This window comes from Geotrypetes seraphini, chromosome 4, assembly GCF_902459505.1.
Source record: "Geotrypetes seraphini chromosome 4, aGeoSer1.1, whole genome shotgun sequence".
Lineage (NCBI taxonomy): Eukaryota > Metazoa > Chordata > Amphibia > Gymnophiona > Dermophiidae > Geotrypetes > Geotrypetes seraphini.
Genome location: NC_047087.1, coordinates 198,581,159 through 198,598,667, shown reverse-complemented (window position 1 = coordinate 198,598,667; position 17,509 = coordinate 198,581,159). Strand labels below are relative to the sequence as shown.

The 17,509-nt window shown below is 43.2% G+C and overlaps 1 protein-coding gene across 4 annotated transcripts in view; it reads left to right on the top strand.

The window, feature by feature from the left end:
* The first annotated feature begins 252 nt into the window (after nt 1-252).
* Nucleotides 253-17,509, top strand: part of SLC29A3 (solute carrier family 29 member 3) — a 73,116-nt gene continuing 55,859 nt past the window's right edge. The window contains exon 1 of one of the 4 annotated variants that reach the window (XM_033943581.1): nt 253-482. In XM_033943581.1, the coding sequence (XP_033799472.1) occupies nt 482 (1 nt within the window). In that variant the 5' untranslated portion in view covers nt 253-481. Of the gene's footprint in view, nt 483-558; nt 805-17,509 lie in introns of those variants that run through there. The other 3 variants (XM_033943584.1, XM_033943582.1, XM_033943583.1) reach the window with 3 other exon arrangements.

Genomic DNA, 17,509 nt, shown 5'->3' with positions numbered 1-17,509 from the left:
CATCACTGTTTCCGTCCCTGCTGATAACCTTGGGAAACAATCCGGTAGCCATTCTTTAGTGTTTATCTCAACCTCAGCTCTTCTACATCAGCATTTCTTCAACGCAAGGCTTGAGGGTCAGTGGTTGTACCCATTCATACTCTTTCTTCCCTCTCTCCTCTTATAGACTGACATGGGGACGGGAACACGGTGATGAACTTTGTCACCCTGCGAGTACGAGCAGCAACGTAAATCCAGACGCGCAAACAGTCAGGAACCCTCCCTCCCGGGCGGAGGGTAGGAAAGCAATGAGAGCTCGCCCCGCCCCTGGGAGGCACCTTGTTTTGTCTCTGCGCCGGCCGCGCGCACGTATTGTTATTGTTCGGCGCCCTGGCGAGTGAGTGCGGCTCTTCCGAGAGGTGGGGGCCTCCCTCGGCCTGCTTCGAGCCGGTCGCGTGGGAGATGTTCGTAGCTTCCTGAGCTTCTCTTCCCGGTCTGGAAAAGTAAGTACTGCGGCGTGGGGCGCGCGCTCGTTGCGCTGTTCGTAATGGGGACGTAAGGACCCCCCGACTGTCTGTTCCCGGAAATAGTGCTTCGGAAGGAATGAGTTGCAAGTGTCGGGATCCTGCAAGTGTCGGGAGTTGCAAGTGACGGGAGGAAGGACTGGAGTGCTAAATAGAAGAATTTACAAAGAGGTGTTTAGCGAGGGAAATGTGGATTGAGGTCCGTGGGAAGACGAGACCGAAGGGTAGAAGAACGTGTAAACAGATGCCAAACGTGGACCGCCCAAAGAGATTGAAATTAAAGGCCAAGGAGTGAGACTTTGTAAATTCGGTTTCCTTTGCTTATGCATTGTTGCCAGGAATTCTGCCTTATTCTTTACCGTGTTGTGGACTGAGAAAAAACGTGATAATTTAGTGGTTTCTCTTTAAGTATTCCTATTTTGTTTTTCTCTTTGATTTTGTTCCATTTCTTTGTCACACCAATCCAGATGGTCTGACACAGTCAATGCAGAAAGTTCTGCTGTGAAACCAGCTCTTTCCTAACTTTTAATGCAGCATGCAATATGTAATGAGCATGTAAATTATTGTGTTAAAATTGTGGCAATAATTGACTACTCATTGTGAAATGTCACCTTTCCTGTCAGTACCTGAATCTTGATTGGCTTAGGTACTGACTGGAAGAGTAACATTTAGAAAAACTTAAGTTGCCTCCCTATACCCACTTCTCTCATGCCAGTCTGACTACATTCTCCTCCCCTCACATGACCAGCACAATTCTGTCTTCTCCTGGTTTGTCTCCTACCCTCTCCCATGGCACCTTTATTGTATATGTTGGTGGGTCCTCTTCTGCTGCTATCCTGCTAGCAGTTGGCATACCCCAGGGTTCTGTTGTAGGACCTTTTCTTTTCTCTCTCTCCACCTCTTCCCTTGGTGCCCGGATCTTCTCCCATGGCCTCCAGTATCATCTATATACTGATAACTCCCAGATCTACCTGTCTACACCCAAAATTTCACCTAAAGTCCAAGAAAAAGTATCTGCCTTTTTGGCTAACATTGCTGCCTGGATTTCCAGCTGTCATCTTTCCAAAACTTAGCTGCTCCTCTTTAAACCCTCTTCTCCTCTCCCTCCATTCTCCATCTTTAAATAATACTGTTATCATTCCAGTCTCCTCTGTTTGCAACCGTCTTTCATTCCGACCTCTCATTTTTTACGCACATCCAACAAACTGCTAAGGCCTGTTGCTTCTATTTCTAACATCTCCAAAATTTACCCTTTCTTCTCTGAGCACCTTTTTAAATCCCCCTTAAATCCTAGTGGTCCAGCGGTGTTTCAGCAGGAGGGAGCTTTCTGCACTCCTACCCCTCCCTTGCTGGACGGCTGCCTCATTATCTCGGGGCCAGCGGCGCACAATGCAGGAGTGAGCTCTTCACGCTCCAGCCTCGGCCCGCGCCGATCCCTGAATGGCTGCTGTCAGTTCTCGCAGGACTCAGGGAGGGGCAGGAACACAGAAAGCTTGCTTCTGCCAAAATACTGCTGGATCACCAGGATTTAAGGGGGTTTAAAAAGGTATGATGGGGGGAGGGGGGGTAAAAAATTGTTATATTCACTCCATAAGACGCACAGACATTTCCACCCACTTGGGGGGAGGGGGGAGTGCATCTTATGGAGCAAAAAAATATGGTAAATAAATAAATAATGAAGGTTTTTCTCATGCTATGTAAATTGCTGTTGTGGGTTCAGGCGGCTCAGATATAGGTGAAATATATTTACAATGGTACCTCGGTTTACAAGTGCACCGGTTTGCGAGTGTTTTGCAAGACGAGCAAAACATACGCAAAATTGGCACCTCGGAAACTGTGTTTGCCTCAATTTGCAAGCAGCGCCCCTGCTCGCGTCGCGCACCCCACCCCGCCCTGATCTGGCATCCCCCAGCTCCCACCCGAATACACTGCTTACCCCCATCCAGCACCGGCACCAACACACAGGACATGCCGATGCCCAAAGATCTGCGTCTTCTTGTTTGCTCAAGGCCTTCGAGTTCACGCTTTCTCTGAGATTCACCTGGAAAGATGAAAAATGTTTGAAAGACATCAATTGCAAATTACTATAGTTACTAATGGTCCTGTGGAATGGAGAGAGTTGTGACAGATATAGGAAAGAAAAGGTTAAAAGAAAATCAGAAAAGGCAAGTTCTCAAAAATCAGCATAAGCAATAATGCAGAATGGGAGTCCTAAAAGAGAAAACACTGCTCTGACGGACCTTCTTATACTAAGCACACCTAAGTAGCATCTGACGTCATAAGCACCGTTAGGACTTTCCCCCCAGAAAACGTTCAAACTGATTGGGCGTGCTTTGGGTGTGGTTTGGCAAAACACAGCTGTACTGACTTTTAATCATTTCCTTCACTTCTCAAAGCTTTGACAAGAAGTCATTTGTCATCTGCTTAGTATGTAGAGACTCCTGTTACCAAATTCTAAAAGGAATTCCCTCTATAGCTCAATGTTTCAGAGCACTGCTTTTTTTTTATCTTCCAAATGTCAGGGGTTCAAGTCTTGAGTACAATTAGCAAAAATGTAATATTCATTTTTTTCTACCAGAAAACTTTCAAACTGTTTGGGTGTTTTTTGGCCTTTCTTTTACTTAATCATATTTGGGTTGAGCTTTAAAATGATCTGCAGCAATTCTCAGATGTCTAAAGCAGCCTGTTCTCTCATCCTAAACCCCTTTACCCCACCCCAACACACACTCCTCAGGCATGAAACCACATCCCCAATTCTAAAGCCAAGCTGAATTTACCAATAGTAATGTCTCTAGAATACATGTACCTTTCTTCAACACCTGTCCAAGCCCTCTGAAGTTTTAGTAAACTCTTATACCTGTTGCCCTGTGCATATATTGCATAAAAAGAAATACATTCCTACCACAATGGCTTGTAGTTGAGAACAACTGAATGTATCTGATGTACAATGTTGACCTCATTGTGAGATCATCAAGATGCACCTAGATGGCATTGTCAACAAAAACTTGAACATGTTTTGGAGTATCCAAACATCATTTGCATTTGATTTTCAGAAGATGGAAGAGGTGCTATTAACTGTTGAGCCACAGCCACTTCCTTTGAATTAGGAGTTTCTTACCATGAGAGCTTAGGCTATCTTAGCCATGGCAAGATCAAAATAAATGTGCCTGCAACTGCACAATGCTGATGAAAAACAGCAAAGTCCACCATGAGAGCTTAGGAAGTTGTTAAAATTAGTGAAGGTGAGAGTAGGATTTGAACCAGTGAACTGAAGAAGATGGGCAAGGTGCCTTAACTTGGTGAGCCACAAAAGGCTTCTTTCTGTCAGGGGAGAAGTTTCCTACCATGACAGCTTAGGATGTCCTAGACATGGAAGGTGAAAATAAGTTTGCTTGGAAAGGGAAATGAGCAGATCAAAAATGGCAAAGTCTACCTTCTAGACCAGGGGTAGAGAACTCCGGTCCTCGAGAGCCGTATTCCATTCGGGTTTTCAGGATTTCCCCAGTGAATATGCATGAGATCTATTTGTATGCACTGCTTTCAATGCATATTCATTGGGGAAATCCTGAAAACCCAACTGGAATACGGCTCTCAAGGACCGGAGTTTCCTACCCCTGAGTAGACTGTCTTAGGAGACCTAATAAGAAGCTGTTAAAATTAGTGAAGGTGACGGTGGGATTTGAACCAGTGAGCTGGAGAGGATAGAGAAGGTGCATTAGTTTGGTGAGCTAGAAATGCTTTCTTTGTGGCGATTGTGATATATTACTAAGCGGATGATACATAGGCAGGTCAGTAAGCTATGATATGACAGGGCAGTGAGATACACCTGATTAGAAGATGATGTAACTCAACGTGTTAAAATCCTGTGCTGATCTTGCAGAGGTTGTGAGTTCAATACCCAGCGCATCTTTTAATTGAGGCATTCTACCTTGTAGGTGCACCTTGATGATCTCACAATGAGGTCAGCATTGTGCAGCTGCATACCTCCATTTCCAATGAAGAGAAATGCATGTTAAGGTCTGTATCTGGTTTTTCTATTTTGAAGCTTTGAGAAATGAAGTCATGTTCTTTCTTTGCTTTCAAGAAAGAGCTGATTGCAGCACTGTTTGGTGGGAAAAAAAGGGGTTCTTTTTAAGCAGGAAATCCAAAGGTGTTGTAATTAGTAAATCATATTGCTGTTTGGGCAGAAAAGTACTATGTTTTGCATGCAATATGTTTGTATTGATGTGCCCTATTGATATGGAGGCTTATTAAATCTATTAGGAGGGAAAAAAAAGAGGAAAAAACAGATTCCTGAAGTCTATGTAGAAACTATAATTTCGGAAGCCCAAAGCACATCTATATGTTCCACCCATAGAAACTCACATTCAGCCCAAGCAGAAACCACACTTAGACCAGCTTTTCATTCGCCTACAATTTTCACAATGTTTAGATGCAGTCTGCCGCCCAATTAGCGTCTATCTGGTGCCTATCCTTAACTACACCCATGTTACGCCCACGTCTACATTCTTGGACGCAACTTTTCTTAAGAATGCCTACAAAAATGGAGTTGCGTCCAAAAACTCACGTCTACCTCGCTCATTAACCACTTAAATCGAACGTCTAAATCACGCCTAAAGTTAGGCACAGTTTGCAGAATCGGGGCCACAAAGTACCCATAGTTTAGTTTAGTAACCTACGGTACACATTTTGTATATCTACATGCTTTGAAAATGAGCCCCATAGTCACTTTTCATAAGGTGAGTGTCACAGTGTTGTTGTTTTCCTAAATCCCTAGAACTGCAAAGAGAGATGTAGTCAGTATTGTAGAATAGTTTCAATAAATATTTGATTTGATACCATCTCTCACAAATTTTCTCTTACAAAAAGAGAATCGGGAAACTAGCTTCAGTTTTGTAGACCAGCACTGGGGCCTTTTATTTTGTGAGCTGTGCTCCATAAATAAATAAAATGAGGGTATGGATGGTGGGGAATATGTTAGTCTGGAGATAATGTTAACGAGAGGTGGAACATAATGAGGTGGAATCTGTAGTCTGATACAAAGCAATGGAATATGTATCATTGACATGGCTCTGGGATATATATGTAAGGCAGTGTAAGAGGCAAAGATGACTTGTAGTGGGATGCAAAATTAGATTGGCATGAAAAGGAATGTAATGCAATTCAAGGTACATAATTATATGCAAAGTTCTGGATTATGAAATGTAAGACTGGGGGGATGATTAATAAGATGCAGAACACATAGGGATCCTATAATGAAATAGTCAGTGAGGCTGTAGGCAACAGCATGGCAAAAAAAGTACAAAACGTGGTGTAGGAAAAAGAGAAGCTGTAATGAAATTCAGGACAGAAGAATGAGTAATCAAAACTCTCATAAACTTAGCTTGCAAAAATCTGAATTCTACTCTCCAGTTAGAAATGCAGCTGCTCCAATCCCATCCGCCTGCCTCTCTCAATAAGAGTAAAAGTGGAAGTGATATTGCATGTAGTGTGGTACTGTTGAACTCTTGTGTCAGTGCCTGCAGCAGTTTCACCCCTACTCCTGAAGGTTTTTTTCCTTAGATCTGTAGAAAGGGGTTGCACCACGGACACCGAGTGCATGCAGTCTTAATTGAGAACGTAGTGCCCTGCACATGGTTGCCTATTGAGGACACCCAACTGCAAAAGCTAACTTTCTCCAAACAAGAAGACTTTTGCTACTGCCGTTCTGCACTCTCCCATCTCTCAGCCCATCCTCTGTCCAGAGAATATTTGTCATCTAGGTGGGTGGCCAGGGTGAGGGAAGGTAGAAATAAGGCTTGAGTTGTTTTTCTGTTGTTCTTGAAGGTTGGTGACTGGATACAGTATAGATGATGAGGCATGGAATATAAATCTGACTCAAAAGCTCGGAACATAAATTGTTTTTTTCACAAGAGCCATCTCATGGAGATTTTTGATGGCCAACTGTTAGCTTAAACTAAAAAACAGATGAATTCTGGCTTTGATCTATTTTCAGGGAACAAGGTAAATTACTCTGTTTTCTTCCCAGTCCCCTAGAAATTAGCAGTTTGTTTATTAACTGGTTCTCTCTGTTTTGCTCACTATGGGCTCCTTTTACGCAGGCGCATTAGGGCCTTAACGCGCAGAATAGCACGCGCTAAAATGCCCCGCACGCTAGCCGGCGGTAATTTTTCAGCTAGCTAGTGCACCTTAGTAAAAGGAGCCCTTAATGTTGATGCATGAAGCCTTATGATCCTGTCAATCTGTCCACAGTTTTACAGATTTATAGATCCAACAAAGAGTGAAAAGGATTCAGGTCCCAATTCCTGCCCCATACTTTCTCTGTCTCTGTCATATGTAAGTCAGGTACCTGGGGACACATCTTAAAGACCAGAAACCATCTTTCAAATATGTCCGTCTTTTATTATGAGTTTCACATATGTATACGAATCAGGTTTGCCAGCATGTGTCAGCATGTGACGTAAGGTCACATGAAACTTTAAACACATCAGCATTTTTCCTATCTAGAGATTGAAGTCCACTGAGGGTCAGAAAAAGCCTTGACCAGCAGAGCTTCTTAACTAAAGCTGTCTGTAAATACGGCTTAACAAAACAATTGAATTCACTTCACTACAACTCTGTTTAAACATTCATGTCAAAGAAAGAAAGACAAACATAGATGTCCTTATACCATCTTCAAAGAAGGGAAAGATAAACAGGGCCTACCTTTGCATCTTTAAACAACATATGCCTAAGGACACTTACTAAAGTTCTGATACGTGTCCGTTCAATTCCCCTCTTACGTCATGTAAATGACGTCACAAATACACAGCATGAGCTGGAAGGGAGTGATACTCTAGGTATGTCTCTCAAGGAGGGGTCTTTTTAGGAGCTGTAATACGAATAACACAGTACATGAGCAGTCAAGACAAGAGTGCAAATAATAAGAGATTATGCATTCAACTAAAGTGCTGATCCCAAAAATTAGATAAATCAGAGTTACATTTGAACTCAGCAAAGAGGTCTGCTAATTTCTGAATGTCCATAGTAGGACCTATATTGTCAGAAAGAAAAGTACAACAGCATAAAATACTGAGGAGAATTTTTCAGAATTCTCAGCTAGAATCATATCTAGGGCCATATGATTTTGAGAACCATCTGAGAAGTGGAGCCTAATTGATCAGTAATACTTTGCAAGGCGTCCCTAGAATAGTTCACAAAGCGTTGCTGATTATAATAATTTTAACTAATCCGATCAACATTCTTATTAATAGTAATAAAGGGAATAAGGAACTCAAACCCAGCCTTAACCTGAGCTCGGGCCTTAAATTCATCTGGGACCCCTCTTGGGACCCCTATAGCATCTATGTATACATGTGATCAGATTTATATCAAGACAAATAAAAGGAAAAACCATGTGAATAGGAAGGATGCCTTTCAGAAAGAATATGCAGAAGCATAGTAACCTTAACTAAAGTGCACTGGCCTATCCACTGGCTGGGTAGCTTAACAGGGAGCCAAAAGTCTCCATAAAGCCAGTAAATATCAAATCTAATGCAGCAACAATAGGGCATACCTATGAGCCAAGACAGAACAATAACCTGGGGGTAAATTACCTACAAAACTACCCTGTGTCAGATTAGAAACATGACATATGTAATTGCCCTTATAGATGATAACGGCAATATCAAGCTTTTGCTGTCCTGGCAACAAAGGGTATTTAGAACACTACAGTGCACAAAGGGGATAGGTAAATAACCCAAAAAGGCATGGTTGGATACCAGGAGGGAGGTCCAGATGTACGGTTCCTAGATGGGGTCTAGCTTGAGCACATATGTAACAATTACTCTTATTATGTTGATCAGCAGTGAATTTCATCCATTCTAACCAAAGGTTACGTTCTGAAAACCCTACCTCAACAGCCACAATATCTTCAAAAGTGGGATTGGCAATAGCCATCATGTCAGTAAGTTTATTGAATGTAGGGGCCAGTGGGTTAGTATTTTTTGGGGTCCCCACAAGATGGCGGGAGAGGATGAGTGGAGGTAGATAGATCCCGTAAGAAAACTGATGATAGCTAGACCCACCCTTAAACCACATGTCCATAATGTACATACCTTCATCAGTAGGTCTAGGGTTGTCAATAGTAAGAGAAAGCTTAATAATTTGTACAGGAACACTTTTCCTATAACAGTGTCCAACCTTATGAAGGGTCATACAAGTAAGCAGTGATTTACCATTTTGGTCCACTGTTTTTCAGAGTATTTTCTAGTTTATAAGCCCAGTCAGTATTAATATTCCACCCTACCACTCCCCAGAATGCACACTTATCCCCCCAACGTAAGTCAGTAACATATACATATATGTCCTTAGTTTTAGGAATCTCTGAGGACCAATGGCACAGCCTTGGGATATCAATTGATGAACAGTCCACAATGTCACAATACTCAAAGGAGAAGGTGGCAACTTGCACACTGCTGGAATTATACCAAAGGGTAGCATCGGTCTTTTCTGGATTCCAATTGAAGGACAGCCTTTGCGAGGGAGTAGTCCAGCTTGACGTCGTTCGCAAAGAGGTGTCGGGGGTGCTGTTTACAGTAGGAGTGTCATTTACAGATGGGTATGGGCAGAAAGTGTCGTGGACCCAGAACACATCATCCCTGTAGACCCAGTTAGAAATGATCCATACAGGGAGAAAAACTAGCAGCAGCGTTGCCAGTAAGAGAATGATAAAGTTGGTAGAATGCTGCAATGAGATCATCATGTTGTTCCACTGGAGGAGGTGAAATCTGCGCAGGGAAGACTTGCTTCTGGGGTTTTAGGTTAACCCTCTTCAAGCGACTTGCGTGGATCCAAACAGGAAACTCCTCAGTGAGTGCAGCGGGCCTGGTCACAGCGATCACAGTAGTGGGAAGGCCAAAGGGGAAATCCGTCTGCTTCCGATCCTTGGAAAGCTGCTGGACAATCACCAGGCTGGAAAAAATGGGTAGGAATCTGTGGAGAGAAAGGAGAAGTGCAAGACACGTTTCTTTGAACAAGCCCTAATATTTCAATTAGCTTTTGGACGTATTCCTCCTGTATCAAGGAGCAAAAGGTCAAGAATGAAAATATCACTAGCAAGAAGTTAAAATGTCGAGCGAGCACTACGATAACCAATACCATGATATTGGGCAATGAATAAGGGAGAGCTAGCAGCTGGTATCCAGGGTTTCCCCTCTTTGCACCAAAGTCCGTCCAAAAGGGCGGCTTTGGGCACCTGCCAAACGCCAGGCATCAAATTCAGAGGAAGCTGTGAAAAAAGAGAGGAAGAGAATCCTGTTCACCCGTGAAACCCAAAAACCCATTTAAAAGAAGGGCTTGAACATCGTGAAGAGTATGAAGGGTAATGGGGTGACCTAGGATCAGAAAAGTAACCATCTCTACCACCATAGCACAAGCAGCCAGGGAACTTGAACAGGAGTGACTATAAAAAAAGGCAACAGAGCGTAATTTACCGCCATGTTCTCCCTTCATGGTGTTACAATAGTCCCAAACAAAGAGATAAAACATGTGGGCATAAGCAGGAAAACCCAAACTTGAGCTAGAAACCAAAGCACATCTTAAATGTCCAACATTTCATAAGTCCATCTGATAAGAGCAGTCATTTCAGAAACCAGGGTCTGTCTCAAAATCTGGTCATAGAAGGAACAAGCAGAGATCCATTGGCGGCAGTGACCAATCATAGCAAGAAAAGTAAGCATGTCTTTCTTGTTAGCTGGGCGGGGCAGAACAGCAGCAATGCAGAAAGTGCAGATTTTCCTTTGACCATGAGACAGGACAAAACCCAGGTATTTCACTTCAGATGTACACCAGTGCAGTTTATTTCATGACACCTTGTGACCACACACAGACAATCATTATAAAAGGTACAAACTATCAGCCTGACAGGTCTCCTGAATTATGGAACACAAAAAGTTGTACAAAATGAGAATAGGACCATGAGGGGCAGTGCATGACTTGTAGAATAGCCCGAAGGACATTCCACACTAGGTATACTGTTGCTTAAAGGTGAAGGCAGCCTCACCAAAGGGACTAAAAATAAAACATTCTTTAGGAAAATGACAGAAAAAAATCATTGGCTGCCGATGGAATGGTGGAAGAAACATAAGCGCAATGAGAATTACCAAAACATTAACAGCCCGAAATCTAGGACGAAACAGGGAATGCCATCAACTTTGACAACAAGAGCGATGGGCGTATTATAAAAAGAGATGGTGGTTTTGATAATGCCGGAGAAAAGTCAAGAGACAAGCAGTGGAATCTCACCTTACTGCTTTATAAAACCAAGAATGAGTAACTTCAAAGAAGCACTATAGGGGGTCAGTGGAAGCCCAAACAGAGAAGTCTGGGGGAAGGGACAAAAACATTCATGCACAGACCCTGATAATGAAAGCAAAGAACAGATTAGCTTTGCTCTGCACAAGAAAGAAAACCTTTAAAACGGAATTTTTTCTTTTTCTTGTTTCTTTTTTTTTTTTTTAACTACAAGGGAAAGATCTTAGACTGATTCAAACAGCGCTTTCAATTCATTCCACATAACAGCATGTCCTACCTCAGTAGTAAACATTGGTGACACAGAAAGATGGGAGCTGAAGGAAAAATGTCATACACACACACAGCCGTACAAGTCTCATTTGTCTAGGAGTAAGTGCCTTTATGACTCATTACAAAACCCATATAACAATGCAAAAATATTCGCTTATCTTACCTTATAAGCGAGGTACAGTAATCAGAGACAATAAAATCTTATACTCTATAAAAGTTTTTAACCTTACAAATGACAGAGTGGGCAGGGGGGTTCTATAAATAATTCATTCTTCCCGAAAGAATGGCAGCTGCGTATATATTCATGAGGGGCGCTTACCGAAAGTACCCCGAGATTTTTCCCAAAAAAACTCCATAATAGAACCCAAAGCTTGAACTTAAAATAAGGGGTTGGGTACAGGTCACCACTACCCAGTGAGTATTAAAGAACAGAAAAATTCAGAAATACTCACAAAATATTGGTGATATCATCTGCCCATCCCGGACGAGCCCCCAACTGAAAAGGATTCAGGTCCCAATTCCTGCCCCATACTTTCTCTGTCTCTGTCAGAGCACTGCATTTAGAAGGCACAAAGCGATTGTCTATTCCATCACTCCCCAAGATTCACTTCACTGATGCGTGGGCCTGAGCCTTTTTCTATAGCTAGGCCAAAAGAGTGGAATAAATTGCCATTTGCATTGAGACTACAGCCTGACACTGCTTTCTAAGAAGATATTGAAAACTTATTTTAGCAGGCTTTTGGGGCATAAGCCACTGATTGGACACACATATTTGAGAGCTTATGGAAGTGTTGTGTAATATTTTGTGGCAGGTTGAGATTTTTTTTGTTATTGTTTTGCATTATAATGGTCTCCTGTAGTATGGAGTATATTGATTATTATATTTTAGAAATTGTCATTTATATTATGTACAGTATGTTTATTTTGTAACCCACTTACAGCCTGTTTTACAAAGCCACACTAGCAGCAACAGCCCCAAAGCCCTTTAAATCTCTGTGGGCTTCAGGGTCGTTACCGCGCAGCAGCCGCTAGTGCGGCTTTGTAAAACAGGCCCTTAGTGTAAAGTGGTATATAAATTCATAGTAATATAGTAAATGACAACAGATAAAAACCTGAGTGGTCCATCCAGTTAGCCCATTAGTTACATGGCATTTTAAATTCATGATCAAATTAAATTGTCTTTCCTTTGATATTTCTGGTCTACAGACCACAGATTCCTTGCCCTGTTCCTGTAAGTTCAGCCTTAACTGCACAAATCTCAAACACTTATGATTTTAAAGTGTTTGAGGCTCGTGCAGATGAGGACAGAGCTTGCAGGAATGGGGCAGGGACAAGACAAGAACTGGACAGGACGGGAAAATGGGTTCTCACGAGGGTGGGGGAAAATGTGTCCCCATGTCATTCTCTACTTCAGTATACACCATTCATTTTCTAATTATACGATCTTCTATGTTTATCTCACAATTTTTTGAATTCCGTCACCATTTTCCTTTCCACCACCTCCCTCGGAAGGGCATTCCAGGCATCCACCACCCTCTCCATATAAAAGAATTTCCTAACATTACTCCTAAATCTGCCTTCCCACATCCTCAATTTATGCCCTTTAGTTTTATCATTTTCCCTTCTCTGGAAAAGATTTGGTCCTATAATAATACCTTTCAAGTATTTAAACTTTTGTGTCATATCTCCCTTGCCCCCTTCTCCAGTATACATATTCAGGTCTTTCAGTCTCTTCTCGTACTTCTTTTGCCGCAGACCTCCTAACATTTTTGGCACCTTCCTCTGAACCGCTTCAAGCCTTCTTATATCCTTCACCAGAAATGGCCTCCAAAACTAACCACAGTACTCTAAGTGTGGCCTCACCAGTGATTTGTACAGGGGCATCAACACCTTTTTCTTCTTTTTACTCCTCTTTCTATACAGCCTAACATCCTTCTGGCTATAGCCTTATCACACTGTTTTGTCACCTCTGTGTCTGAATTCAAGAGGGCCTGGGATAGGCACGTGAGATCTCTCAGAGAGAGAAAGAGATAATGGTTACTGTGGATGGGCAGATTAGATGGGCCATTTGGCCTTTATCTGCTGTCATGTTTCTATGTTTCAAATCCTCAGAAACTAGCACCCCCTTTCCTCATCTGTGCACATTAGCCTCTCACCTCCCAGCACACATTGCTCCCTTGGATTTCTACTCCCCAAATGCATCATGGGCTTGTCATGCCACTGGGGTTTGCATGCATCTGAGAAGCTGAAAGCTACGCCAGCAGGACCTCCCAAGGTTTCAACGGAAATGTCAGACTAACGATGTACCACCCATCTGGGCAGCAATAAATGGGCAGTGTTAGAGGATCACATTTAATGCGACAAAGGTGACAACATCGAATTTTACTGCACAGAAGAAAGGCCCGGCAATCTACTTCTCTATTTTGCCACAAAAACTTGATGTTCATCAGTCTCTTTCATTTGAAAGGAAACTCTGCAATGAGAGGGCATAGGATGAACTTAAGGGGTGATAGAGAGTAATTTGAGGAAATACTTTTTTATAGAAAGGATGGTAGATGCATGGAACAGTCTCCCGGAAGAGATGATGAACTGTGTCTGAATTCAAGAGGGCCTAGGATAGGCATGTGGGATCTCTCAGAGAGAGAAAGCGATAATGGTTACTGTGGATGGGCAGACTAGATGGGCCATTTGGCTTTTATCTGCTGTCATGTTGCTAGAACTCGAACACGAATTGATGGCACCTATCAGCAGCAGGCAGCACTGGAGGTGCGATTCCAGTGCTTTTTGTTTAGGTACTGGTAAGCGCTTTAAACTTAATGTTGCTTACCATTTCAAATGGCATTTCCCTGTTAACCTAGGCTCCTAAGTTTAAACTAAACTAAACTAAGCCTTAAGTTTATATACCGCATCATCTCCACGGAAGTGGAGCTCGGCACGGTTTACAAAGCTTAAAAATATAAGAAGAGAGAGGAGAAAGATTTACAAGATTTACAATATGAATAGAGGGGATGTAAACAGGAGAAGAATTGTTATATGTTAGAAAAAAGCCAGGTTTTCAGTTGTTTGCGGAATAATTGGAGGGAGCCCAGGTTCCGCAGCGGGATAGTGAGATCGTTCCAAAGGCCCGTGATTTTGGAAAGGAGGGATTTTCCCAGTTTGCCTGCGTAGAGGATACCGTGTAGAGAGGGGAAGGATAGTTTATATCTGTGGGCGGATCTGGTGGTAGCAGGCATCGAGGCGTTAAAGGATAGTGGGATTAGGGGAGGGAGGATGCCATGAATGATCTTGAAAGCCAGACAGGAGCATTTGAAATGAATTCTGAAAAGTACTGGGAGCCAGTGAAGATTGGTAAGTAGTGGGGAGACGTGATCAAATTTGCGTTTTGCAAAAATCAGCTTGGCTGCAGTATTTTGGATAAGCTGGAGTCTATGAAGACTTTTTTTGTTAGGCATAAATAAATGGCATTACAGTAATCGAGTTTGGATAGGATGATGGATTGTACAAGGACGGTGAAATGTTTTTGGTGAAAGTAGGATCTTACTTTCCTCAGCATGTGGAGGCTGAAAAAGCATGATTTTGCCAAGGAATTGAGGTGATCGTTGAGGGAGAGGGAAGAATCATTAAGAAGGGAATTACAACCAGGACGAAGGAAGTCATCTTGCCACTGTATCGTGCAATGGTGCGCCCGCATCTAGAGTACTGCGTCCAATATTGGTCGCCGTACCTCAAGAAAGACATGGCGATACTTGAGAGGGTCCAGAGAAGAGCTACAAAGATGATAAATGGCATGGAAGACTGTACATACGCTGACAGGCTGGACAAGTTGGGACTCTTCTCCCTGGAAAAGAGGAGGCTTAGGGGAGACATGATAGAAACTTCAAGATCATGAGGGGCATGGAGAAGGTAGACAGGGATAGATTCTTCAAACTACGGGGAACCACAGGCACAAGAGGGCACTCGGAGAAACTGGAAGGGGACAAGTTTAGAACCAATGCAAGGAGGTTCTTCTTCACACAGAGGGTTGTGGACACATGGAACGCGCTCCCGGAGGAAGTGGTCGGGCAGAGTACGCTATGGGGATTCAAAGAGGGATTGGATGGATTCCTGAAGGATAGGGGGATTGAGGGATACAGATAAGGGTAGATAAGAGTAAAGATAAAAACAAGGGGCTATAGGGCTAAATCAAATTAACATGACAGGTCAAGGACCTGATGGACCGCCACGGGTGCGGACTGCTGGGCGCGATGGACCTCTGGTCTGACCCAGCGGAGACAAATTCTTATGTTCTTAATCGATAATGATGCCGAGGACCTTGCTTGAGAACTCAAGGTGCAGAGCAGGGCCTGTGGGTAGTGTGAAGAGGGTGGGCAGGTATTCTAATTTTGGGCCGAGCCAGAGTAATTTTGTTTTTGATTCATTTAATTTCATTTGTACAGAGAGGGACCAGGCGTGAAGTCTCATTATGCATGAGGTGATGTTCTCTTGGAGGTTTGTGAGGTTCTGGTCTGTTTCGAGGAGGATAAGGATATTGTCAGCGTATGTGTATATTGTTTCAAGGGGGGATAGTTTGAGGAGCTTCAGGGAGGTCATATACATGTTGAAGAGAATAGGGGATAGGGGAGAACCCTGTTGGACACCGCAAGATGGTGTCCACGGAGCGGATTTGGAGCCGTTTGTATTGACAATGTAGGAACGAGAGCGAAGGAAGTTTGAGAACCACTTTAGGACAAAGGAGTCTATTCCTATCTCAGAAAGTTTGTAAATTAGTATGTCATGGTGAACGACGTCGAAAGCCGCGGAGAGATCGAACTGTAGTAAAACAGCAAATTTGTTACGAGCGTGTAGTTGTTGCACCTTTGAGATTAAGGAAACTAGGAGGGACTCGGTGCTGAAATTGGGCCTAAATCCGTATTGGTAGTGTTGTAGAATGGAGAATCTCTCTAGGTAAGAGGAGAGCTGAGTAGCGACTATGGTCTCTATAAGTTTTGTTAAAAGAGGGATGTTTGCAATGGGGCGGTAGTTCGATGGTAAAGAAGGGTCGAGATCGGCTTTTTTCAGAAGAGGGGATAAGGCAATGTGTCCCATTTCTGTGGCGAACAGGCCCGATAGTAGAACTTTATATATAGGCTGGTAAGGGAAGAGATGGCCCGCGCAGGAATGTTTTCGTAAAGGTAGGATGGGAAAGGGTCTAGGATGCATTTGCAGGATTTAAGTTTGAGACAAAGTTTAGAGATCTGGGATTCGGATACGAGTTCAAAAGTAGTCCATGATCTGTCAGCAGGGATAGGGTCGGAGTCTTTCGGAGGAAGAGAGTTGTAAGAGATAGCTGGGGGGAATGAACTCTTTATGGTAGTGATCTTCTCTTTGAAAAATTTGGCTAGGTCATTTGGAGATGGGAGGGAGGGGGAGGAGGAGGAGTCGTTTTTAGAAATTAGGTTGCGCCAGATGTGGAACAGTGTACTGTTTTGGTTTTTTGACCTGGAGATTTTATCTCCATAGAAATTCTTCCTAGCTTTTTTTAGTACGGAGTTATAGAACTTGATGTTGTCTCTCCAGGATTGTCTATCTGAAGGGGATTTCGATTTTTTTCCATTTTCGCTCCAGGGCCCGACATTTCTGTTTTAATTCCCTGTGGTATGGGAGATACCAGGGAGCCTTGTGAGAGTAGGAGATAGGTTTAGTGGATAGAGGGGCAAGAGCACGGTACGTGGTCTCGGAAAGAGTCACCCAGTTGTGCCAGTTTGAGTCTGGGTCCGTGTGTTTGGGAAGAGGAGGGAGTTTGTTGAGAAACTGGGACCAGAACAGATCACTTGTGATTTTTTTGCGGTAGGTGATAGAGTTTGTGGCTCAGGTTGGGGTACCAAGGGCTGACATGAAGATGGGGAGGCAGAAAAAGCCTAGGAGGTGATCGGATCAGGGGACATGTTCCCAACGGGTCTCATCAGTGGAAGTTTTGTGCTCAGTCAAGTCAAGAAAGCTGATGATGTCAAGAGAGTGCCCCTTTTCGTGGGTGGGGGTGGGCGGAGGAGCAGTGAAAGCAAGGGAAGTGAGGAAGTTTTTAAAATCAGTTGTGTCCTTGTTGGTGTTATCATCTAGGTGAAGGTTTATGTCGCCAATAATCAGTAGTCTATGGAATTTTAGATAGGCCCTTGTTATGGTCTCAAGAACAAATTCAGAGGATTTATTCCAGGGGGTGGGTGGGCGGTAAAGTAGCAGGATGCCTAATGGGTGGGGATGAAGTTCGTCATTTATTGAAGCTAGCATGAATTCTAAGGAAGAATGGCTGCCCTTTTCGAGGAGCTCGACATTAAAGAATGATTTGTAGAGTAGGGCCAGACCTCCTCCTTTCCAGTTTATTCTGGGAGAGAAGAGGCCATGGTAGCCTGGGGGACAGAGTTCGTTTTGAGTGAGTAAGTCATCTTTTTCGATCCATGATTCAGTGA